The 21,278-nt window shown below is 45.4% G+C and overlaps 1 protein-coding gene across 2 annotated transcripts in view; it reads right to left on the reverse strand.

The window, feature by feature from the left end:
- LOC143983860 (antigen-presenting glycoprotein CD1d-like) overlaps positions 1–10,896 on the reverse strand; it is a 66,032-nt gene extending 55,136 nt beyond the window's left edge. The window contains exon 1 of one of the 2 annotated variants that reach the window (XM_077483973.1): positions 10,610–10,896. In XM_077483973.1, coding sequence (XP_077340099.1) covers positions 10,610–10,673 — 64 coding nt within the window. In that variant the 5' untranslated portion in view covers positions 10,674–10,896. The remainder of the gene's footprint in view (positions 1–10,609) is intronic. The other variant, XM_077483965.1, reaches the window with a different exon arrangement.
- Between the last annotated feature and the right edge of the window lie 10,382 nt (positions 10,897–21,278).

Below are 21,278 nucleotides of genomic sequence, written 5' to 3' on the forward strand. Positions count from 1 at the left end.
AAGTAATGATACCGGGAGGCACGTCACACCTCATAAACCTATATGCAAGTTTCATAATCCCTTCGAGGCCACGAGAGGACCGAGCATTGGTGGTCCCCGTGGTCACTGTCTACTCTTGATTAAACTAGCCACCACTAGACTGGAGCCTCTCGGGAGCACGTAACTGTTGGTAGTAAATACACTAAATCTATCCGTTTATTAGTTATATCTGCATAGTACATTGTGTACTCTATCTCTTCATGTCTAGTAATTTGAGTGTTTTGCTTCTATGCGATTTGTCATTGTACCGCACAGTAATTGATGCTACCTTTCTGTACCCGTTTGCTATGACATGTATGTGATTACTTAATCTTTGAATAATAAAAAATTTTTGTGGAAAAAAAATAAAACTGTACAACAGTAAAGAAAAGCACATGGAGCAGCATGCAAATAATAATAATAATAATAATAATAATAATAATAATAATAATAGGGACAGAGGACAAACTACTTACTTTTTACATGCACTCTTGATCCTTCTATACTGATCCTGCTCCCTCAATTTCAGTTTTGACCAGCATTTCCTTAATTGCTCCTTGGATCGTCGTACCTCAAAATTCCTGTGCAGACTCTTCACAACTTTAATCATGATCTTGGCCTTTCTCAGATTTGGGTTTAGGTAAGGTCCATACTTCCCGTCATAGTTAGCCCTCTTCAAGATGTCCACCATCTCTCCAAAGGACATATTTGAGGCCTTAAATCTCGTGCAGGATTGGGACGTTTCTTGCTCCAGGCTTTCCTCCTCATTACTGCTATTACACACCTGCTGTGTCTCCGCCATGTCATCTCCCACTGCGCCGAAAGAGAAGGGGTTGGGAAGATTCTCAAAAAGACCATCAGGGGTGGGTGACGCGGACGCAGTTTCATGCATGCGCAGTGTATATAAAGCTAACACGCTTGTGTCGCATGTGTTAGTGGAGGAAGTGTGGATCGTGATAATGAAGGTAACATTTGAACTTGGGACATCAGTGGCCTATACTGATTAGAGATTGAGGCCTATATTGGTATAAGATTAGGAGAGTTTAGTCTGATATTAGTGTTTTTTTTTCTTGTGTTTTGTCTTGCAGAAAATATGAAACAATTCAAAAGACCTGGAATTCACGGCCCAATTCATAGATAAATACAGGGATATGAAAAATTTGTGGGAGGTAAAAAAACCTTTATATAGAAACAAACCAGCTAGGAAGGCACCACTGCAATTTGTGAAGACGCAGGTCCCTGATGCAGACATCGACTTTGTGGAGAGGAAAATTGGTAGCTTGAGAAGCACATATAGGAAGGAGCTTAATAAGATCCAGGCTTCCATGAGATCAGGAGCAGCAGCAGAAGACGTGTATGTACCCGGTCTGTGGTACTACAACAGGATGCGGTTTCTGGAAGACCAGATTGAAGCCAGGGAATCACTTTCTACCCTTCCCGCCCCCCTTCCATCCACCCTTCCCTCAACCCCAGCTGAGGCTTCCGAGGACCAACCTGGGCCTTCCATCCTGGAAGAAGTTGAGGAGCCCAGATGAAGCAGTTTCTCCAGTGTTGCCTTCAATCTTTATTTTGTTACTATGAGCCAGAATAAAATGGAGATTTTGGGTTAGGAAAATACTTGCCTATGTGTTTTTATTCAAATTTGATTGTTTGATTGCGAGTAGACAGGTACATTTTCAAAATACAATGTCAAATTAACAAGGGACACCAACTTCCTTGAGCTTAAAAAATACAAGATAATAATGGTGCTGTGGGAACTTGACACCGAAAAAAAAAAAACAAATGAGCCGCAAAACAAATTCATTCTTCTAGCATTATAAAGAACAAAATAATGTGCTGCATTAAAAGATCCAATAATTTGCAGCGTAACGAATGTGCCATCTCCATTACAAACTCTAGTTTTACCAGACAGAGCACGTCAGTCTCGTACTTGATTATGAGCATGCATGTTTTTTTGCACGTCGGAATTTCATACAGGTGAAAGTCTTTTCTGATAGAAACTTTTTCTGTCGGAGACGGAACCAGCTCCCAATATTTTGTTGGCCCAAATGCCAACAGAAAAATTCTGATGGAACATACACATGGTCGCATTTTCTGACCAAAAGCTCACATCGGTCTTTTGCTGGCGGAATTTCCGATCGTGTGTACACGGCATAAGAAAACCTTTCTGTATGTAAACGTTAAATCTTTCTTCCTCCAGACGTATAGTGCACCTTGTCCTCTGTTATGGCCTGAAAATGAATAACTCTTCACCAAGTATATGGACCATCTATATATACAGTATATAACAAAAGTGAGTACACCCCTCACATTTTTGTAAATATTTAATTTTTTCTTTTCATGTGACAACACTTCAGAAATTACACTTTGCTACAATGTAAAGTAGTGAGTGTACAGCTTGTATAATGCCCCTTTCACAGGGTAGGATTTTCCGATGGAAAATGTTTGATGGGAGCTTGTTGTCGGAAATTCCGACCATGTGTAGGCTCCATTGGACATTTCCCATCGGAATTTCCAACACACAAAATTTGAGATCCGGATCTCAAATTTTCCGACAACAAAATCTGTTCTCGTAAATTCCAAATGTATGAACACAATTCCGACGCACAAAGTTCCACGCATGCTCGGAATCAAGCAGAAGAGCCGCACTGGCTATTGAACTTCATTTTTCTCAGATTATCGTACATGTTGTATGTCACTGCGTTCTTGATGTTCGGAATTTCCAACAAGATTTGTGTGACTGTGTGTGTGCAAGACAAGTTTAAGCCAACATCTGCCGGAAAAAAAAAAAAATGGATCTTGTTGTCGGAAAATCCTATCGTGTGTACAGGGCATTACAGTGTAAATTTACTGTCCCCTCAAAATAGCTCACACGCATTAATGTCTAAACCGCTGGCAACAAAAGTGAGTACACCCCTAAGTGAAAATTTACAAATTGGCCCCAATTAGCCATTTTCCCTCCCCGATGTCATGTGACTCGTTAGATATTGGGATTTTAATGACGATTAAAGTGAAAAAAAAAAAAAGTGAAATATTCATTTAAATATTGTGCCTGGGGGTGTCTATAGTATGCCTGTGAAGTGCCACGTGTTTCCCGTGTTTAGAACAGTCCCTGCACAAAAAAAAAAAAAAAAAAAAAAAAAAAAAAAAAACGACATTTAACAGAAAAAAAAGTCATTTCAAACTGCTTGCGTTTTTAATGTAATATCTGGTTCCGGCAATATGGATGAAAATCATTGAGAAAAATGGCATGGGTAGCCCCCCCTGCCCATTACCAGCCCCTTTGGGTCTTGTATGGATATTAAGGGGAACCCCGTACTCATATTAAAAAAAGGAAAGACGTGGGGCCCCCAGGCCCTATATACTCAAAACAGCAGTATACAGGCGGTACAAACAAGACAGGGACTGTGTAGATTTGTTGTGTTAAGTAGAATCTGTTTTTAATTTTGAACTGGTACATTTTTAAAGTGGAAAACATAGGGAAGGGTTATCACCCCTGTATAATTTGTTTTGCCGTCTGTCTTTTTTCATCTCACTTCCGGTTGTCTCCTTCCGTTTGCAAGTAGGAAACGTTTGTAAGTTGGATGTTTGAAAGTAGGGGCCTGCCCTATATGCTCTGCAGAAATGGCGGAACAAGGTGTTGGTGTTGCCCTCAAAGTGACTCTTGGTGGGTGCTGGAGCGCCCTGCTGTGAACGATTATATCAAGAATTGTAATTACATGCCATTGTTGAACAGTGGTAGAAATTGACCTTTGGTGGTTGTGGTGCTGGTGCCACAACACTATAAGTCCTCACAGTTACTCTGGGTGGGCGCAGGAACGGGCCCTCCTGTGAAATATTATATCAAGAATTGTAATTACATGCCCCTGTTAAACAGTTGCAGAAAAATTGGGCCTTAGGCACTGGTGCTGGTGCCACGACACTGCAACCTCTCCCATATACTCTAGTTGTGGTGCAGGAATGAGCCCTGCTGCAAAGCATTGCATCAAAAATTGTAATTAAACGCCCCTGTTAAACAGGGGCTGAAAAACAGGGGCTGAAAAATTGGGCTGGTGGCATCACCCAGAAACAAAAATGTTCTTCCAACATATCAGCGGAGGAGGAAGAGGATAAACAATCAACATAACAGGGCAGTCACTCAGCATCAGCATAGGCAGTCTTGAAGGGATGTGATATTTAAAAAAAAAAAAATGATTCGGTTACATCAGCTTCAGGTGCTTGGTAGCTGGTGGTGATCCAAGACTGATTCATCTTGATGAAGGTCAGTCGATCAACTGAGTAGGTGGACAGGCGCACCCTGTGATTGGTAACAAAGCCACCAGCAGCACTGAAGGTGCGTTCCGAAAGAACGCTGGATGAAGGACAGGCCAGTAGCTCATTTGCTTACTGTGCAAGCTCTGGCCAGTGATCCATCCTCAAGACCCAGTAAGCCATAGGATGTTCGGTGGGAAAGGTGTCCAAGTCTGACCTTTCCCCTAGGTATTCCTGCACCATGTAAATCAGACGCTGGCGATGGTTGCTGGAACCGATCATACCTTGGGGCTGTGGACTAAAAAAATTGTCTGAACGCGCCAGACGGCCACCTTCTCCACCGCTCCTTCTGACCAATGCCTCAGCAACGCGTTGTCCAGGACCAGGAGTTTTTAACCTCCCAGTCTCTGGGAACGCATTGCAGACCTTTCTGCAAGGCCTCCCGGATATCTCTCATCCTCTGCGATGGCAAGATAAGGTCGGCAACCTTACCCTTGTACCATGGATCAAGGAGAGTGGCCAGCCAGTAATGGTCCCTCTCCTTGATCCGAAAAATACAAGGATCCTTCCGCAGGCTTTGCAGGATCAGGGAGGCCATGCAGCGTAGGTTAACTGAGGCATTCGGTCCGGAGTCCTCTGGGTCACTAAGGACAACATGATCCGCAGCTACCTTCTCCCAGCCACGTACAAGTCCACGGGTTTCTTGGGACTGTAAATCATCTCTACAAGCCTCCTCCCTCCTCCCTCCTCTTCTTCCTGGGTGATGGGTGGCATAGCAGGAACACTGTCTGGATAAAGGGGGCCTTGAGAGGCAAAGAAGTCCTCCTCTTCCTGCCTCTGTTCTCCCTCAAGTGCCCTGTCCATTATTCCACACAGCGTATGCTCTAAGAGGTGGACAAGAGGTACAGTGTCACTGATGCATGCACTGTCACTGCTCACCATCCTTGTGGCCCCCTCAAACGGTGACAGGACAGTGCATGAATCCCTGATCATGCCCCACTGGCGTGGTGAGAAAAAAACAAGCTCCCCTGACCCTGTCCTGGTGCCATAGTCGCACAGGTACTCATTGATGGCCCTCTGCTGCATGTGCAGCCGCTGCAGCATGGCCAACGTTGAGTTCCACCTGGTGGGCATGTCCCATATAAGGCGGTTCTTGGGCAGGTTCAACTCCTTTTGGAGCTCAGCCACCCAAGCACAGGCATTAAATGATCGGCGGAAATGCACACAGACTTTCCTGGCCTGCTTCAGGACATCCTGTAAGCCCGGGTACCTGCCCAAGAACCGCTGCACCACCAGGTTGAGGACGTGAGCCGCACAGGGCACATGGGTCAGTTGTCCCTGTCGGAGGGCGGGTGAGGAGGTTGGTGCCATTGTTGCAAACCACCATTCCTGGCTTAAGCTGGCGTGGCGTCAACCAGCTCTCGGCCTGCCCCTGCACAGCTGACAAAATATCTGCCCCAGTATGGGTCCTGTCCCCCAAACAAACCAGCGCTAGCGCGGCATGGAATCGCTTTGCCTGCGTACTTGTGTAGCCCCTGGAACGCCTACGGAGCACCGCTGGTTCTGAGGACAGAGCACTGGAAGAGGCCATGGAGGAAGAAGAAGAGGGGGTGGAGGAGAGAGGTTTGTCACAACCAATAGTAGCATTTTGGAGGCGTGGAAGCGTGGTGGCAGAACAACCTCCAACACTACTGCATCTTGTCCTGCATCCTTCCCAGCTGCCAATGGGCCGTGAAAGACAGGTAACGTCCCTGTCCATGCCTGCTGGACCATGAGTCAGCGGTAATATGCACCTTACTGCTGACCGCCCTGTCCAGCGAGGCAAGGACATTGCCTTCCACATGCCAGTAGAGAGCCGGAATCGCTTTCCGTGAGAAAAAGTGGCGTTTGGGGACCTGCCACTGAGGAACCGCACATTGTACAAACTCACGGAAGGGGGCTGAGTCTACCAACTGAAAAGGCAGCAGTTGAAGTGTTAGCAATTTAGCCAAGCTAGCATTCAACCGCTGGGCATGTGGATGGCTGGGAGTGAACTTCTTTCGATGGTCCAGCAGCTGGGGCAGGGACATTTGCCTGCTATAATCGGACATGGGTGTACTGCTAGCAGAGTGCCCGGAAGCAATTTGCTGCGACACACCTAATTCTACACCTTCATTCCTCTCAGAGCAGGTTTCAGAGGGGACTGAAGGTCTAGTGGGGTTGGAGATCCCAGCTGATGAGGAGCAAGGAGAGGTCCGCTTTGTTCTTTGGTGTGGGTCTTTGAGGTACGCTTGCCAACGAGCTGCATGGCAGGTCAACATATGTCTGGTCAAGCATGTGGTGCCCAAGCGGCTGATGTTTTGGCCACGCGAGATACGCTTGAGACATATGTTGCAAATAGCAGCGGTGCGATCTGATGCACTCGTCTCAAAAAAGGCCCACACCAAAGAACTTTTAGATTAACGCGCAGAGGCAGCGCCCTGCACAGGCGGAGCTCTGCTGTGTGAATGTCTACTTTCCAAAAAGGTAGAAGTATTTGTACTTTCCTGACTTGTTGGGGTCACAAGAAATGAGATAGGCCACCAGTACATCAGATGCGATCAATTTTGTATGATTCACACCACAGCTTGTGGACTCTCTAACTTTCACAAAGACCAAATAATATCCACTAATTTGGGTTATTTTTACCAAAGATATGTAGCAGTATAAATTGTGGCCAACATTTATGAAGAAAAATTTCTAATTTGCATAATTTTGTCACAGAAACAAAGAAATATGCGCTTTTTTCTAAATTTGTCTTTTTTCATTTATAGCGCAAAAAATAAAAACCCCAGAGATGATCAAATACCATCAAAAGAAAGCTCTTTGTGGGGAAAAAAAAAAGGACAAAAAATTTGTTTGGGTACAGTGTTGCATGAATGAGTAATCGTCATTCAAAGTGTAAGAGCACCGAAAGCTGAAAATTGGTCTGGGCATGAGGGGTGTTTAAGTGCCCAGTAGGCAAGTGGTTAAAGAAAAGGCCAACGTTGTGATGGAAAAAAATCAAGCTGGGCATACTCATTTACAGTGCCATATTGTAAAAATCAGTTTTAAGCTAATTAATGAATTTTCCTCAAGGTGACAACACAGGGCCAAATTTTAAAAAACAAGTCATCTACAAAAGAAGAATTTTTATCAGAGGTGGCTTGTCCATTAGGGGTGCCCCCCCCCCAATCCAATGCTCCCAGCACCTAATCTACATGCAGGGCGCCGGATGCATGGATTTAAATGTTTGAGGGTTTTTTAAGCATGTGATTAGAGCCTGAGGCTCTAATTGGCTTAAAAAAGTGAGCTTGGGGTGCAGAGCACTGATTTCACTCCTCCCAGCCAATCAGGAAGCAGCTCCTTAGACCCAATTGGCTGGGAGTCTTAGGATGGGTCTCAGGTCCCTCCTCCTGTTTGGCTGGGAGAAGAAGCATCGACCTTGGCAGCAGCCTACCCCGGATTCAGCAGTACACCGCCGCCTCGTACTCCTCCCCGCACGTCTACCGCAGTTTAAGGTAAGGCCACTGATCGTGTGGGGGGGAGTGCAAGTGATTGATCGATTTAGAGCCACAGGAGGTGGCTTCAGTGCGAGAGGATCAGCGCTGTGATCGATCGATCGAGATCCACGACTGGTTTATATGCTAACCCATTTAAAATTAGCCAGATTGCTGCTGCCCAGCTGTTACAAATATTCTTCATGGTGTGCAGAATATTTAAGGGCACGTAACAGGGCCTCTAACTTTGGAGAGTAATTTTTCAAATCCATTGCTTCCAAAAGCATCTCACTCATTTTCACATGTATAGTATCATTTTAAAGTCGCAGTTTCTACATAAGATTGGAACTAAAGGGGGACTGAAATCTCATTTTACTTCCTATATGTGGCTTTTTAATAACTAACTGATCAAAAAGGAAGCAAATAAAAGACTAAAATTCTTGTGGTTGTACAAAAATGTCAATACAATGTATGTAAACCCTAACATTTTTCTACATTTTTCTACAATGTAAATCAGAATCCAACCCTAAATTTGTTTACTTGCTTGCTGACCCTTGCCTGTACATGATCCTGCACTTCCGGGTCTGGGTTGCACTAGCGACCTGCTCTTGCTGTTATTAGACACAACGGGAGCCAATCGGCGGGTCTGGCAGAGGCGATGTCCGTCGGGACCTGCCGATCGTTCCCAAGAGAGACAGAATAGCAGTCTGCCTATGCAAACAAGGTAGATCGTCGTTCTGTGAGAAAGGGTGGTAGAGATCCTGTGTTTTTGCTAAGCGGGAACACATATCTCTTCCCACAGTACAAGCACCTCCCCCACACAGTTAGTAAAAACTCCTTCAAAACACATTTCCCTGCCAGTGTCATTAGTACAGTGACAAAAAGTCCAAGTCCCCAAAAAAATGTCACTTAGTATTCGATTTATCTGCCGCAATATCCCAGTTCTGCTATAAGAAGTCGCTGATCCCCGTCATTACTAGTAAAAAAAAAAAATTGAAAGAAATAAAAATTGCATAAATATATCAGTTTGTAGATGCTATAAAACTTATGTTGGAGAATCCACATTGACCTAAACTGATGAAGAAATTTGAATTTTTTTTTCTATTTTTTTAATTGGATATGTTTTATTACAAAGTAAAAAAATATATATTTTTTTTTTTCAAAGTTGCCTTTTTGTTTATAGCGCAAAAAATAAAAAAACTGCAGAGGTGATCAAATACCACCAAGAGAAAGCTCAATTTGTGGGGGGAAAAAAAGGACAATTTTATTTGGGTGCAGCGTTGCACGACCGCACAATTGTCAGTTAAAATAACGCAGTGCAGTAACACAAAAATGGACTGGTCATGGGGGGGTTGGGGGAATCTGGAGTGCAAGTGGTTAAATTAGTAAAAGTCTTTAAAGAGGAACATCACCCTCTCCAACACCTTCTCAGTCAACACTATTTTTCTGGTACAATGATTTTATTGAAATTCAAAGAGAGAACAGAATGAAAATGCAAAATTCCCACGCAGGGGGAATTGAAATTTAGATACAATGAAAGATTTCATGCAAGAACACAGAAGCAGAATGCGCCATAGGGTGTAAACTATGAACTAAAAATGACCCTCCGACCAAGGCCAGGGGCAACACTGAATGCCTGAGCCTGGCATTAAGGTGGGTAAAAGGAGTGGACCTGTCCACTAACATAGGGTAAACAAAACCAAACTGAACATGGAACACAAAAAGAAAAAAAAAAGTGTGTGTGTGTGGGGGGAGAATTAGTGGAAGGAAAGCCGAGAAGAAGAAAAAAAAAAAAAAAAAAAAAAAGGGAGAACAAAATAAAGTATAGAAACTGGCTTTGAATATTACAAATAAATGAAACTGTGTTTTTTGTTTGTGATGCTAAGATACAGTGATGTTCTGCCTTAAATGTAACAGCAAGAAAAAAAGTATAAACACATTTCCTTCAGTACACCTTTAACTTTGCATAGTATGAAGAGAAGTTGGCTGGGTCAAACAGTTAAAACTAAAATTATTAATAAATAAAATTAAAAAGCATAGCAAAGCCACAGTGAAATATTTGATCATTAAGTTGAGTTTTTTAGATATAGTATTGTCTCATTTAAAAATTATTGTTAAAATAAAAAAAAAATGCATTTTCTGCAAATTACGTGTGTTCCCTATACATATCCATACAATTGTGTAAGGCGCTCTACTGTTTATTTTTTTACTTGTATTTTGATGGGCAGACAGTTGAATGTTGTTGGGCAGAAGTGCAAACACCAAGTCTATTCCATAATGAACTTAATGTACATTAATATGATATAAAACAGATCTATGTTAATTTCTTACTGATGGGGAAATTGTATATTTGAAATTCCTTTATTAAGGTTGGCCTCACAAATATCTAATAAAGCCTCTAATAATCTTGGTCAAGGAGCCATAAAACGTCATAAGTATTGTCATAAGTATTGTTTCTCCTTACTGATGTAAATATTGAGGTGTGCAGGATGGCCAGGCCAACTACCCCCACTTAAAAAGGTGATATCACAGTCCAAACAATTTTGATTGGTAATTTGCTCACATACCAGCCTGTATCTACCACTGCCCAAACTGGAATAGGCTTGTCTTATCCAAAGCTTCATCATGTAACATGCATGCGTCTGAACCTGCTCGGACATGTTGCGTAAAAACAGCAAACAGGACGCATAGCGAAAACAGCATCTTTAGTTAAGTATTCTTATTATATTTTCTATTATCTGGATCTGTCATTACTTTTAATAAATGTTATAATTTTAAGTATATGTGTGATCTCTCTTTGCACATATCGAATACAACCCCAAAAACATTAAAAAAACACTTACCTGCAGCTGTAATGCTCAGACGTACGAGAAGGTATACAATAAAGGAAGGGATAAGAGCCTTCATCTTGCTTCTTTAAAACTGGTGTGAAAAAAAAAAAAAAAAAAAAATTGACTAAAATATTGTAGAAAAGAGGAAATAGACTGCACATGCATTTGTGTTCAGCAGTATAATAATTCATCTTATGACTGTACTGTGGAGTTACAAGTGTTGATTTGGAAGTGTGCAGCTCTTGTGGTCAAACTGAGAGCAAACTACTGGCTGGTTCCTATTTCTCTCAGGAACATGTGAAACATCCCACATGTCCTAAGGTGGATCAAAAAATGAGACTGACTCCATCCGTCTCTGGATGAGGATGAGGAGGAACCGCACATTGCACAAACTCATGGAAGGGGGCCGAGTCTACCAACTGAAAAGGCAGCAGTTGAAGTGCTAGCAATTTAGCCAAGCTAGCATTCAACCGGTGGGCATGTGGATGGCTGGGAGCAGCTGGGGCAGGGAAATTTGCCTGCTACAATCAGACATGGGTGTAATGCTAGCAGAGTGCCTGCAAGTACTTGGCTGTGACACACCTAATTCGACAACTTCATTCCTCAGTGCAGGTTTTAGAGAGGACTGAAGGTCTAGTGGGGTTGGAGATCCCAGCTGATGAGGAGCAAGGAGAGGTCCACTTTGTTCTTTGGTGTAGGTCTTTAAGGTACGCTTGCCAACAAGCTGCATGGCAGGTCAACCTATGTCTGGTCAAGCATATGGTGCCCAAGCGGCTGATGTTTTGGCCACACGAGATATGCTTGAGACATATGTTGCAGATAGCAGCAGTGCGATCTGATGCACTGGTCTCAAAAAGGCCCGTACCAAAGAACTTTTGGAATAACGCACAGAGGCAGCACCCTGCGGTGTGATTCAGTTGGTGTGCTGCCCCTAAGGTGGCCCTGGAGGGCATCCTGCCTCGTTGGAGATGTGCCTCCTCCTCCTCTCTATCGGGCACCCACGTGGAGTCAGTGACCTCATCATCCCCTCACTCTTCATCACTGGAGCAAACCTGGCAGTATGTTTCAGCTGGTGGAACATGACGGCCAGATTGCTGTCTTTCTTGAGCATCCCCTCTCTCTGCGCTCACGCTACTGCCTTCCTCTAGCTGGGTGTCATCATCAGAGCCTTCAAAACGCTGGGCATCCTCCTGGAGCATGTACACAACACTGTACTCAAACAGTTTGGGGGACTCCTCAGGAGGACATGGTGGGTCTAGGGAAGGAGTGACTGATGATGACATTGAGACGAGGGAAGAGAATGCATTGGCAGCTGCTTTGCTAGTACCCTGAGCCTGGATGAAGAGGATGAAGAGGATGAAGAGGATGAAGAGGATGAAGAGGATGAAGAGGGCTTGGTCATCCACTCTACCAAGTCTTCAGCATGATGCAGCTCAACACGTCCAGCTTCTGAAAATAAGGACAAGTGTGTCCCATGGCCACGTGCTGATGACGATGCACCACGTCCACGACCAGCACGGTTGTCTCTAGACGCAGACCCTGCTTGCCCTCTTATTGGCTTGTGACTGTCTGCCTCTCCTTGTTGGCCTTCCAGACATAGTAATGGCCTGTAGGGAGATGGGAAAACCAGCAACTGGGTAGCTTTAGGTGCACACTGAGCAGATGACACAGTACTCTGACTAATTTGGCTGCCTGCCTGTATTACAGAACACCAGCAATAAAGGGTAGCTTCAGGTCTATATTGTGCTGGAGGCACACAACACCCACTTTAACAGTGCTAGGTTCACAAGAAACAAACACTGCTTATCCTGCACACCGCAACACACTACACAAGGAGAGAGATATATAGAGAGATAGAGAGAACATCACATCAGTGGCTTCAATGTGCAATGCAATCAGACCATCCCAAGTCATATATACAAGAAATGTTCAAAGGATTGCTGCACAAAAACCATTTATTCAAAAAAAAAATAAAAAAATAAAAAAAAGTTTTCAAACCATATGTACCAACATTTGTTATAAAAATACTATACCAGATTAATCTTTTTACCTATTTGGGATGAATAATTCAGGTGTCGTTTATTTGAGGATTTTATAACAAAATGTTGATACATATGATATGGATAAATTAATTATATTGTCATCATCATTTACATTGGGTTGTTGTTCAGATGCTTGGAAAGTAATGCCAGGGATTGTATCAAGCTTCCAGTCATTTCATTGCTTTTGACTGAAGAGACAGTTGTGTAGATACAACTGTGGATGGTCACTTAATTGATTCCAGGTATTTATGAATCCATATGTAAATTATGCAGCAATCCTTTGAACTTTTCGTATGTATGTTACATATTTAATATGTATATATAACATACATACGAAAAGTTCAAAGGATTGCTGCACACATCAACATTTGAAAAACACGTATCAATATTTACATACAATATATATATATATATTATAAAAAATAAAGTAAAAAAATAAAAAAAATAGGGCTGACTAGATTAGATGGACCATTTGGTCTTTTTCTGCTGTCAGACTTCTATGTTTCTAGGAATTAGTAATTATAACACATTGATGTAGTTTGATGATATAAGTTATGATGCATAATGAACTTATTGTACATTAATATAATATAAAATATGTTATTTTCTTACCTGCACATGTAATGCTCAGTGGTAACAGAAGGGATAACAAAGGATGGGATAAGAACCTTCATCTTGCTTCTTTCTTTTCAAAGATTTTATTGGTAACAAGCACATTACATACAGAATGCGGCATAGGTGTAGCGACATGCACAGACATGGTAATTTGTCAATGAAAGGTTTACACATGCATGACAGGAATAAAGTACAGGTCAAAGACAATTAACCTGCGCATTTCTCAAAACCGTGAATACTTGTTAAGTACAAATAATAGGAGGCCAAGGCCTCAACTGAGGTAAACCGTAAAAAAAGAAGTTCCAATGTTCATTGGGGGGGGGGAAATCAGGTGAGCTAAACCTTAAAGGTAAAAAACGCACATGTCATCCGTAAGTGCAATTAAGGTGGGGGGCATTGGAGGTGGAGAGAGAGAGGTAAAAGGAGGGAAGAAAGCTAGTTAGGATAAGCAAGAATTAAGAAGGTGAGAAAAAAGGAGGAAGGGGAAAGGCCGGGCCGCCCACAGGGGTCTACATTTTTGGACTTTGGTATGGTAATGCGGATCATGGTGCCAGTAGGTGGTCAACGAAGTTTGGGGATAGGAAATGATCGATCCAGGGTTGCCATATTCTAATGTGACTGGGAATTTTGTCCACTATGGTGGCTTCAATCTTACTGTGAATCATCACCTGGGTGACCCTATTTTTGACTTTGGCTATGTGTAAATTAGAAATTTTCCACGCCCTTGCGATGGTCTGCTTAGCTACTGTGGTGACTTGTAAAAGAAGTCATTGTTGTGCTTTAGTAAGATCAGTTGGGGTGTTATTTAAGAGGGCCAACGATGGGTCGGGATCAAAAGTGTCCTGAAACATCTTCGAGATCATCTAGAACACTATCGCCCAGAAGTCATGCACTATGCGGCAGGTCCACCAGATGTGCAGGTGGGTGCCCCTCTCTTCACAATTCCGGAAACAGTTTGGAGAGTAGTGATGGCCGAACGGTTCGCCCGGCGGTCGTTTCGCGGCGAATTTCCGACATTCGCGGTCCGCACGTTCGAACGCCTTTTTCCGTCGTTCGCCGCGGCGGACTTACGTGTTTAATGTATACAAGAACTTTAACCTTTGGTGACACGTTTATCATGTGATACAGGACAGCCAATTGAGACATGACAGCACATGGACACTTGTACATTCCCCCTAACCTATAAATACACCCGATCCGGTGGCCATTTTACATTCTTTCTTCTGTTAAGATAGGGACAGGTTCCTGTGTGGAGTAGGGAGAGATAAACCACTAGCTATTTGGTACACAAAAGTTCTTTTCAGGACTGGTATAGGTGTTAGGTGTTGATAGGTTTGCTGTGCTGCTGATTCTTGCAGCAGCCTGAGTGTCTTTTGTTAGTTTAGAGAAAGGGAAAGGACGGTGTATGCTACAGGGACAGCCAGATTAGTCTTTCATCATCATCATCATCATCATCATCATTAGCTGTTACTATCAAGGTCCACAAAAGAGCTGTTCCAGTAACCACTAATCGTTCTCTTTTTTTGCCAATTTGTATAGGGACAGGAAGGAAGCAGTGTTGTCAGGCAGTGAGGGTAATTTTAAAGACTTGCTGTTATTATTAGTTCCACAAAGGTTCTTTTCAGGACTGGTATCAGTGGTACAGTAATAGGCTTGTACATGTATAATATTCTTTCTTCCAAATATAGAAAGGATATTATACTTGACTGCTGCCCTTCTGCTGCAGTCTGCTAAACATTCACAACTCACTTGTTCCACAAAAGTTCTTATAAGGACTGGTAACTTGGTATAGGGTGCTACGGTACATAGGCTTGAGTGCGGTACAGTCTGCTGTTCTGTAAGGACCGCTATCGGTCCACAATAGATAGGGTTGACGTGCACCACTGCTGACCGCTGCCCTATACTGCAGCAGTCCTTCAGCGGTATAGGGACTGACGTACAGTCTGCTAATCACTAACACACAACCTGCTTGTTCCACAAAAGTTCTTATAAGGACTGGTAACTTGGTATAGGGTGCTACGGTACATAGGCTTGAGTGCGGTACAGTCTGCTGTTCTGTAAGGACCGCTATCGGTCCACAATAGATAGGGTTGACGTGCACCACTGCTGACCGCTGCCCTATACTGCAGCAGTCCTTCAGCGGTATAGGGACTGACGTACAGTCTGCTAAACACTAATACACAACCTGCTTGGTCCACAAAAGTTCTTATAAGGACTGGTAACTTGGTATAGGGTGCTACGGTACATAGGCTTGAGTGCGGTACAGTCTGCTGTTCTGTAAGGACCGCTATCGGTCCACAATAGATAGGGTTGACGTGCACCACTGCTGACCGCTGCCCTATACTGCAGCAGTCCTTCAGCGGTATAGGGACTGACGTACAGTCTGCTAAACACTAATACACAACCTGCTTGGTCCACAAAAGTTCTTATAAGGACTGGTAACTTGGTATAGGGTGCTACGGTACATAGGCTTGAGTGCGGTACAGTCTGCTGTTCTGTAAGGACCGCTATCGGTCCACAATAGATAGGGTTGACGTGCACCACTGCTGACCGCTCACCTATACTGCAGCAGTCCTTCAGCGGTATAGGGACTGACGTACAGTCTGCTAATCACTAACACACAACCTGCTTGTTCCACAAAAGTTCTTATAAGGACTGGTAACTTGGTATAGGGTGCTACGGTACATAGGCTTGAGTGCGGTACAGTCTGCTGTTCTGTAAGGACCGCTATCGGTCCACAATAGATAGGGTTGACGTGCACCACTGCTGACCGCTGCCCTATACTGCAGCAGTCCTTCAGCGGTATAGGGACTGACGTACAGTCTGCTAAACACTAACACACAACCTGCTTGGTCCACAAAAGTTCTTATAAGGACTGGTAACTTGGTATAGGGTGCTACGGTACATAGGCTTGAGTGCGGTACAGTCTGCTGTTCTGTAAGGACCGCTATCGGTCCACAATAGATAGGGTTGACGTGCACCACTGCTGACCGCTGCCCTATACTGCAGCAGTCCTTCAGCGGTATAGGGACTGACGTACAGTCTGCTAAACACTAATACACAACCTGCTTGGTCCACAAAAGTTCTTATAAGGACTGGTAACTTGGTATAGGGTGCTACGGTACATAGGCTTGAGTGCGGTACAGTCTGCTGTTCTGTAAGGACCGCTATCGGTCCACAATAGATAGGGTTGACGTGCACCACTGCTGACCGCTCACCTATACTGCAGCAGTCCTTCAGCGGTATAGGGACTGACGTACAGTCTGCTAATCACTAACACACAACCTGCTTGTTCCACAAAAGTTCTTATAAGGACTGGTAACTTGGTATAGGGTGCTACGGTACATAGGCTTGAGTGCGGTACAGTCTGCTGTTCTGTAAGGACCGCTATCGGTCCACAATAGATAGGGTTGACGTGCACCACTGCTGACCGCTGCCCTATACTGCAGCAGTCCTTCAGCGGTATAGGGACTGACGTACAGTCTGCTAAACACTAATACACAACCTGCTTGGTCCACAAAAGTTCTTATAAGGACTGGTAACTTGGTATAGGGTGCTACGGTACATAGGCTTGAGTGCGGTACAGTCTGCTGTTCTGTAAGGACCGCTATCGGTCCACAATAGATAGGGTTGACGTGCACCACTGCTGACCGCTGCCCTATACTGCAGCAGTCCTTCAGCGGTATAGGGACTGACGTACAGTCTGCTAAACACTAATACACAACCTGCTTGGTCCACAAAAGTTCTTATAAGGACTGGTAACTTGGTATAGGGTGCTACGGTACATAGGCTTGAGTGCGGTACAGTCTGCTGTTCTGTAAGGACCGCTATCGGTCCACAATAGATAGGGTTGACGTGCACCACTGCTGACCGCTGCCCTATACTGCAGCAGTCCTTCAGCGGTATAGGGACTGACGTACAGTCTGCTAAACACTAATACACAACCTGCTTGGTCCACAAAAGTTCTTATAAGGACTGGTAACTTGGTATAGGGTGCTACGGTACATAGGCTTGAGTGCGGTACAGTCTGCTGTTCTGTAAGGACCGCTATCGGTCCACAATAGATAGGGTTGACGTGCACCACTGCTGACCGCTCACCTATACTGCAGCAGTCCTTCAGCGGTATAGGGACTGACGTACAGTCTGCTAATCACTAACACACAACCTGCTTGTTCCACAAAAGTTCTTATAAGGACTGGTAACTTGGTATAGGGTGCTACGGTACATAGGCTTGAGTGCGGTACAGTCTGCTGTTCTGTAAGGACCGCTATCGGTCCACAATAGATAGGGTTGACGTGCACCACTGCTGACCGCTGCCCTATACTGCAGCAGTCCTTCAGCGGTATAGGGACTGACGTACAGTCTGCTAATCACTAACACACAACCTGCTTGTTCCACAAAAGTTCTTATAAGGACTGGTAACTTGGTATAGGGTGCTACGGTACATAGGCTTGAGTGCGGTACAGTCTGCTGTTCTGTAAGGACCGCTATCGGTCCACAATAGATAGGGTTGACGTGCACCACTGCTGACCGCTCACCTATACTGCAGCAGTCCTTCAGCGGTATAGGGACTGACGTACAGTCTGCTAATCACTAACACACAACCTGCTTGTTCCACAAAAGTTCTTATAAGGACTGGTAACTTGGTATAGGGTGCTACGGTACATAGGCTTGAGTGCGGTACAGTCTGCTGTTCTGTAAGGACCGCTATCGGTCCACAATAGATAGGGTTGACGTGCACCACTGCTGACCGCTCACCTATACTGCAGCAGTCCTTCAGCGGTATAGGGACTGACGTACAGTCTGCTAATCACTAACACACAACCTGCTTGTTCCACAAAAGTTCTTATAAGGACTGGTAACTTGGTATAGGGTGCTACGGTACATAGGCTTGAGTGCGGTACAGTCTGCTGTTCTGTAAGGACCGCTATCGGTCCACAATAGATAGGGTTGACGTGCACCACTGCTGACCGCTGCCCTATACTGCAGCAGTCCTTCAGCGGTATAGGGACTGACGTACAGTCTGCTAAACACTAATACACAACCTGCTTGGTCCACAAAAGTTCTTATAAGGACTGGTAACTTGGTATAGGGTGCTACGGTACATAGGCTTGAGTGCGGTACAGTCTGCTGTTCTGTAAGGACCGCTATCGGTCCACAATAGATAGGGTTGACGTGCACCACTGCTGACCGCTGCCCTATACTGCAGCAGTCCTTCAGCGGTATAGGGACTGACGTACAGTCTGCTAAACACTAATACACAACCTGCTTGGTCCACAAAAGTTCTTATAAGGACTGGTAACTTGGTATAGGGTGCTACGGTACATAGGCTTGAGTGCGGTACAGTCTGCTGTTCTGTAAGGACCGCTATAGGTCCACAATAGATAGGGTTGACGTGCACCACTGCTGACCGCTCACCTATACTGCAGCAGTCCTTCAGCGGTATAGGGACTAAGAGTTTTGTCACAGGGTCATTTAAAAAATGACATGCAGAGGAAGAGGCAGGCCCTTCCGCAGGGGTGGTAGGGGTAGGGCAGGAGCAACAGGCTTGAGCCAAAGTGGGAAGTTGCAGAAGGTGCGTTCAATTACTTTAAAGGATGCACCAGACTTGGTTGAGTGGCTCGCTCAGCCTTACTCTTCTGCACCCTCCTCATCCTCTCGATCTGCACCCTCTTCTTCACTCTCTGCTATGTGCACCCCCAAAGACACTACCACCAACAACACGACCACCACCACCACCACCACATACCTTCCGCTTGAGTCACTGGAATTATTTTCCGATCCATATCAAGAGGACATTTCTGATGCGCAGCCACTCTTGGTATTGGATCAGGAAGAGGAGGTAGCAACAAGCGCTACTCAGCAGTCTGACGCCAGTACCCAGATCAGCCCAAGGAGGAGGTTGGTCCCCGGTGTTGCTGCCTACTCTACTTATAGCGGTGGGGAAGGTGACGTTGATGATGACGTGTCTAGTGATGTCACGTGGGTGCCCACAAGAGAGGAAGAGGAGGGGAGTTCAGAGGGAGATATGGACCAGCAAATAGGGAGGAGAAGCAGCAATGACTTACATTGCACAGCAGGGACAAAGCAGACTGCAAATGTATCAGGAGCGAGTCATCGACCATGTACGGTCACATCTGGCGCTCCCAGGACACCGGCACATGGCTCCGCAGTGTGGGCTTTTTTTAACGTGTCCGCTGCTGACAATAGCGTTGCCATCTGCAATCTTTGCAGTCAACGCGTTAGTCGCGGTAAGCCCAATACTCACCTAGGGACGACCGCCTTAAGAAGGCACATGAGCAGCCATCACCGAGCCCAGTGGGAGCAACGGAACACACAAAGCCACACTGCAGGCTCTCACCGTCCAGCCTCGTCTTCTACTTCTCCTTCTCCTCTCTCCTCACAATTGTCCTCCACTCCACCTTCCATCACGCCAAGCTCACATTTTTCTGCAAAAAGGCAGGCTTCCGTGGGCCTAATGTTTGAGCGTAAAAAAATGATGACGCCGGATAACCCTCTTGCCCAACGGTTGGCGGCTGGCTTGTCAGAACTCATAGCCCGCCAACTACTGCCATATAAACTGGTGGACTCGGAGGCCTTTCGCAAATTTGTGGCCATTGGAACACCACAATGGAAGGTCCCAGGAAGGAAGTATTTCTCAGAGAAGGGCATCCCAGAGCTATATGGCCATGTTCAGCGGCAAGTGAATGTATCTCTGGCACACAGTGTCGGTGCCAAGATACATCTGACCACAGACACGTGGTCTAGCAAACACGGGCAGGGAAGGTATATCAGTTTTACTGCCCACTGGGTGAACCTTCTGACGGCCGTCAAGCATGTAACCCGTGGCACCCGTGTAGATTTGGTTTTACCGCCACGGATTGCATGCAGGCCTGACTCTTCTTCTCCTCCTCCTACTCCATCCTCCTCCCTCTCCTCCTCAGCTGCCTCCTCCTTTTCCGCTGCTAGCGTCTCTTCCACTGCACCGCCCAAGCTCCCCAGAACCTATTCCACATGCCAGGTGAGACGTTGCCATGCCGTGCTGCGTCTGTTGTGCCTGGAAGCAAAGAGCCACACTGGCCCGGCACTCCTTTCAGCTTTGCGTTCACAGGCAGATGAGTGGCTAACACCGCTCAATTTGACAGTTGGTAAAGTGGTGTGTGACAACGGTGCCAATCTGCTTAGCGCATTGAAACAGGGCAAAATCACGCACGTGCCGTGCATGGCACACGTCTTAAACTTGGTCGTGCAGCGATTCCTTGTCAAATACCCTGGGGTCCAGGACATCTTGCGGCAGGCAAGGAAAATCTCGGCCCATTTCAGAAGATCTTACACGGCCATGGCTCGCCTTGCTGACATTCAGCGGCGACACCATCTGCCGGTCAGACGTCTTATTTGCGATTGCCCGACGCGATGGAACTCAACCTTCTATATGCTTGATAGGCTGCTCCAGCAGAAACGTGCAGTTAACGTCTACCTGTATGAACTCTGCGAAAGAAACGGTTCTGGGGAGCTGGGTTTTTTTTCACCGCGCCAGTGGCTGCTCATGCGCGACACATGCAGACTTCTGCGGCCATTTGAGGAGATCACCAAACTGGTCAGTCGCAGCCATGGCGCCATCAGTGACATGGTACCTTATGCCTTCTTTCTGGAGCGTGCATTGCGTCGTGTCATTGATCAGGCTGTGGAGGAGCAGGAGCGGGAAGATGAGGAAGTCGCAATGCTGGATGAATTCCCAGGGGGGGCTACTCTATCTGAGACAAGTCAACAACAGGAGTCTGATGAGGAGTCAGAGGAGGATGGTGCCGGGGCGGATGAGCAGGAGCAAGAAGAGCATGCTTTAAACCTTTCTGGGATCCCTGTTGTGCGAGGATGGGGAGAGGAGAATGAAGAGGACGACATTATCCTGGATGATGAGCAGGAGCCAGGCCACCACACCGCTTCCACTTTAGTGCAAATGGGGGCCTTCATGCTCCAGTGTTTTAATAGGGACCCCCGTATAAAAAGCATGAGGGTCAAGGACC

Source organism: Lithobates pipiens, unplaced genomic scaffold (genome assembly GCF_037356315.1).
Source record: "Lithobates pipiens isolate NorthernLeopardFrog02 unplaced genomic scaffold, aLitPip1_a1.2 Scaffold_1, whole genome shotgun sequence".
Taxonomy (NCBI): domain Eukaryota; kingdom Metazoa; phylum Chordata; class Amphibia; order Anura; family Ranidae; genus Lithobates; species Lithobates pipiens.